General features: G+C 27.6%; 1 protein-coding gene and 1 long non-coding RNA gene across 2 annotated transcripts; both read right to left on the bottom strand.

The window, feature by feature from the left end:
• Positions 1-1,605: 1,605 nt before the first annotated feature.
• On the bottom strand, positions 1,606-2,683 carry LOC109861232. Its single transcript, XR_002250933.1, has 3 exons — positions 2,542-2,683; positions 1,899-2,063; positions 1,606-1,762 (listed from the first exon to the last, which is right to left on the bottom strand). It is a non-coding gene; the product is annotated as an uncharacterized LOC109861232 (long non-coding RNA).
• Positions 2,684-2,796: 113 nt separating this feature from the next.
• On the bottom strand, positions 2,797-3,935 carry LOC109861233 (zinc finger protein 100-like). Its single transcript, XM_020440787.1, has 5 exons — positions 3,888-3,935; positions 3,471-3,629; positions 3,238-3,399; positions 3,008-3,166; positions 2,797-2,841 (listed from the first exon to the last, which is right to left on the bottom strand). Exons 1-5 carry the CDS (start codon positions 3,933-3,935, stop codon positions 2,797-2,799), a joined length of 573 nt encoding a protein of 190 aa, XP_020296376.1.
• Between the last annotated feature and the right edge of the window lie 1,645 nt (positions 3,936-5,580).

The raw sequence follows: 5,580 nt of genomic DNA, 5'->3' as shown, positions 1-5,580 counted from the left end.
GAAATACGGCTAAAACCAGCGGCTGAAACCGTCGTACAAAATTACAATAGGATGGCCGCTCTCAGGTTTCTCTCTGATGTTATACATGAGTGAGAATTGAAATATCGAATCGACATTTGCGCAGCAGAGTGCGCACACATAGCACGGAATAGAATCAACTCTATTGGTAAGACAGCAAATTTACTAACTAAAAGGACGTCGTTATGTCTGGATTGTGACTCAAAACGCCAATTATTGCTGTTTATATTGAAATATAGGTACTACAGTGTAAAAACTTATACAATATTGTATTGCAGTAATAAAATACATCAGAAGGCATACAAGTTATTTCAGAAATACGGCGATAATTTGGTGTATTTGCATTTAAATGTTTCTTATTATATTGTTTTTTATTATATGATTTATAATAACAATGATACCGTATACAGAAATTTGCAAATACTAAAACATAATGTATTCTTTCTCATTCTTTTGTATTGTTAATCAAGTTCCTAATAATAAGTAATAATAAAATAAGCAATAAGTATTACGGTATATAACAAAACCTAAAAAAGTAACATACAAAGTATTTAATTGTTTACATTACTTTTTACATACAATATGCAAGTGTCAAAATAAAAATCATTGTTACTGTTAAATATGTTATGATTATCGGACAAAATAAAGTGCGAATTCGTGTTATCTTTTAGCTTTGTCATCTGGTGTTACAAAACATAAGATGAGTTTCAACGTAGACTCTCGTCAATGTTGTACTAATATTATATCACAGATTATAATCATTATGAAATCGAAACGTTGTATACATAGATATATCACGTGTATCACGGAAAAAAAAGATTTGCTAAAGTAGCAAGAAATTAGTTACTATATGGCCAGCAAAAAAACATTTGTTAAGTTTATCAAAAGTTTTGTTTCGCCAACAAAACATTTTGTTGATGAAACAAAAAATTTCGTAGAGTAAACCATTTTTCTTGCTAATCATATAATAGCAAAACTTTTTTTTCCGTGTAAAGTACATAACTTCTCACACAGCACAAAAACTTCAATAAACATCTATTAAGGTTTACATAAAGTTAATGACCGCTACTTTTTTGTTTAATGAAGTTTTTGTGTGGGCTTATTATTATCCTAAAAAATTATTATTAAAAAAACATAATTGAAAACATCATTTCACACATAGTTTACTTAACACATAACAACACTGTTCAACACATTTTCTGGACCTGAATGAAGAAAGTGTTTTCTAAGATTTTCGGTCGCTGAAAACGAATTTGACTGCGAAAATGGCCTACCACGTCAGGTTTCTAAAAAGCTTGAGATTAAATATGCCAAAGTAAGTGGTGTTGGTTATATTGACCATTTATTTGAGGCAAAACTAAAATGTTTTATACAATTGTACTTACGCCACATTAAAGCGCTATCTTATATATTTATAATTTTAATTAATATATACTATAAAATATATATTATAATATAATAGAATATATAATATATATTTATACTATAAACTTATATGTATATTACTATACGATCTTTAAATATACATATGTATATTAAAAATAACATTTAGTGTGTAGAAATATTCATTTATTACCTTGCACGTAAAACGTCTATCTTCATGCATGAGTCGTTTGTGCACCAATAAATTGTCTTTCATTTTAAAAGTCTGATTACACTCTTCACACGAATAAGGTCTATCAGTAGAATGATCTAGTGTATGTCTGTTAAAGTAATATTTCGAACGAAATGTTTTGGACCATATCTTAAAAAACAAAATTTTGTATATGTCAATATCCTAAGATTCTTAGAATATTGTTTTCATACTACTAGTATAAATCAATATAGAGTTTTATTAGCGTAAACAAATTTTTCAGAAAGTCTGAGGTTTCATATATTACCTTACATATAAACTTCCTCCCTTCGTGAATTTTCTTGATATGGTTGTGTAAACTTTGCTTGGTCTTATAGTATTTTTTATATTAATCACTCATATATTCTTCAATTATGTGAAGTAGAATATGATTTTGTAAGACAAGTGAGCTTGTGAATTTCGCGGTACATATCTTGAAAGAAAGAAATAATATGTTACTATCTTCATTAGACTTGGTATCGTTTTCTTTTTATATTTTGTTAATGTAGAATAATATAATGTATTATATTATTTTACATTAACAAAATATAAAAAAAATACAATACCAAGTCTAATGAAGATAGTAAGGGTAAGATATTATTTATTTCTTTCAAGATATGTACCGCAATGCACAAGNATTTTGTTAATGTAGAATAATATAATGTATTATATTATTTTACATTAACAAAATATAAAAAAAATAATAGAATACATTATATAAAATACATTATATATATAATACATATACATTTTGTTAATGTATTATATTATTCTACATTAACAAAATGTATATGTATTTACTAATAATATACCATTAGTTAGTTAATAGTAACTAGTTAGTTACCAGTAAATTAGTTAATAGTAAAGCATTGTGTGTGTTTTTTTACAATAAATGATTTTTCATCTCTTACCTTACATATAAAATCTTCTTCTTTATAGTTATGCATAAGCTGTTTGTGCATTTGTAAATGACTTATGCTGTAACATGATTCGTTACATTCATCACATACAAAAGTATATGTTTCATCATGTTGTAAAACATCTTGTGTACTTGTCGAAGATAGTGAATTCATCTTGAACAGATACTTTATTTTGTTAATGTTTGTATGTAACAGATATAATAAGGTATTTTTTTATTTCTTACCTTACGGAGTAAATCTTTTTCTTTATACATATGCATAAGCTGTTTGTGCATTTGTAAATGATTTATGCTGTAACATGATTCGTTACATTCATCACATAAAAGAGTACATGTTTCATCATGTTGTAAAACGTCTTGTGTATATGTCGAAAGTAATGAATTTAACTTGAACAGATATTTTATTTTGTTAATGTTTGTATGTAACAGATATAATAAGGTGTTTTTTTATTTCTTACCTTACGGAGTACATCCTCTTCTTCATACATATGCATATGCTGTTTATGCATTTGTAAATGACTTATGCTGTTAAATGATTCGTTACATTCATCACACAATAAATTACGTGTTTCGTCATGTTGTGGAGCATCTTGTGTACTTGTCGGAGGTGAATTTATCTTGAACAGATATTTTATTTTGTTAATGTTTGTATGTAACAGATATAATAAGGTGTTTTTTTATTTCTTACCTTACGGAGTACATCTTCTTCTTCATACATATGCATATGCTGNTTATGCATTTGTAAATGACTTATGCTGTTAAATGATTTGTTACATTCATCACACAAGAAATTACGTGTTTCGTCATGTTGTGGATCATCTTCTGTACTTGGCAAAATTAGTGAATTTAACTTGAACAGATGTAATATTTTGTTAATGTTTGTATGTAACAGATATATTAAGGTGTTTTTTTATTTTTTACCTTACGGAGTAAATCTTCTTCTTCATACAGTTGCATATGCTGTTTATGCATTTTTAAATGACTTATGCTGTTAAATGATTCGTTACATTCATCACACAAGAAATTACGTGTTTCGTCATGTTGTGGAGCATCGTGTGTACTTGTCGGAGGTGAAGTTATCTTGAACAGATATTTTATTTGGTAATCTTTTAAAGTAACAGATACTAAAGTACTATTATATGAATTCTTAAACTTTAAAGAATGTCAAACGTTTTTTACTTTACTTTTTTTTACAATGTTATTTACGTTTGAAATATTTAGTGTACATTGATATATTTTATCTTGTTTCGACCGAAGTGTAATCTCCTTACAATTGCAAGTGATATTCAATATATTTTTTGAAACTGTTAAAAGTATAATGTGTTGCTTACGACTTACAAATATTTGTGCTCTCAATTCAGGTGTAGTTGTATTGTCGCTTTGCATTATGGAAATTTTATGTTAGACGTAATAAAGTAACAAGTTGTATAGATATTCGAATTTTGAAGATAATGTAGTAGAAAAGAAGTGCTCTGTTTGTAAAGAAAGTACAATGACGTTTTATTATTTTAGATAAAGATAATTATTGTTAAGACAAATCATTTTTTTATGTATAAGTAATCATAAAACTTACGTAAATTTAAAGAAGAAGTGAGCGAGATATATCTATTTGGCAGCAAATTTGTACAAAAACAAGTCACTAGTTACACAGTAAAATTGTGTAAAATACTGTTAAAAATGATCGTTTAATAGATAAGTAACGGTCGACGGTTATCCAAGGAGATACAAAGAAAGACTGTAGAAGTAGCAATACTGCTATTGTATGAAGCGCAACAATAAACACATATTGGCCCCTAAGGACGTATGTGTGTATATTTTGAGATTGTTTTGTGTATTTATATATTATTCATAGTACATTATTTCGGTAAAAGAATATGTTGTTATGCATGTATAACGTTTGAGTCGTAATTATTATGTTTCTTCGCAGAAAGTGTGCGTAGAAGACATTTCTATGTAAAAGAGAAATCTTATGAAAAACCTGGCATTTACACCTCATAACGTAACGACATTTACGTTTGATACACGAAATTTCCATGTGTACCTAATACATTTTTGTGAAGAAATAATAATTACACCGTCCTACAAAAATAGAATAGGTTTTGGGGATCGTGAATGAAAATATTTTTCGATAGATTTGTGATCACGGAAAAACGAATTCGTCGGCTTACTACGTCAGATTTCCGAGAAAATTAGAAGTAAATGTGCAAACATTGGTGGTAGCTATATTTATCATTATTTTGCGGTCAAACTTCAGTTAAAATATGAGTGTTGCTAATATATTTTTGTGATGAAGTAACAAGTACACTATAAAACTAGATTGTTTTAGAGGGACCTGAATGAACAAAGCGTTTTTGGATTGATTTGTGGCCGCGGAAGAATGAATTCGACGGCGAAACTGGCTTGCCACTTCAGAGTTTCAAAAAAATTAGTGCTTAATGTGCCAAAACTGACGGTATTGGCTATATTTATTTTTATTTTGCGGTCAAACAGGTTTTTGAAAGTTTACTTACGCCATTAAAAAGCGCTAGTTTCTATCTATAATATAAATTTATATTTATTACAGTACGGTTTTTTTCATATACACAATTACCATGTAATAAATTAGTAACGAAAAAATAATTTCTACACAAAAAAATTTTGCTGTTATATATTATATACTTTTTAAATATAAATAATTGCTAAGGTTACGAAAAGTTTTGGTTTGCCAACAAAACATTTCGTCAAAGTAGCAAAAAGTTTTATTGACTCAAACATTGGTCTTGCTAACTACATAACAGCTATACATTAATAAATATATAATATATACAATATGTGTATATGTATAGAGATATATTAATATATTGTATATGTATTATTTATATATTAATATATGTATATTAATAACTATATTAATATATACAGGGTGTCCCAGAATAGCCGTACAATCTCTCGTAGGCAGATAGAAGGAATAAAACTGAGTCGAAAAGTCTTGAACCATTTTTTTCTATTATTTATAATAAAGGAGTAATTATTGAGTAAAGCGGGCCAATCA

This window comes from Pseudomyrmex gracilis, unplaced genomic scaffold (assembly GCF_002006095.1).
Source record: "Pseudomyrmex gracilis isolate BER0280 unplaced genomic scaffold, ASM200609v1 scaffold_653, whole genome shotgun sequence".
NCBI classification, from domain to species: Eukaryota; Metazoa; Arthropoda; class Insecta; order Hymenoptera; family Formicidae; genus Pseudomyrmex; species Pseudomyrmex gracilis.
This window is presented reverse-complemented; position numbering and strand designations above follow the sequence as displayed.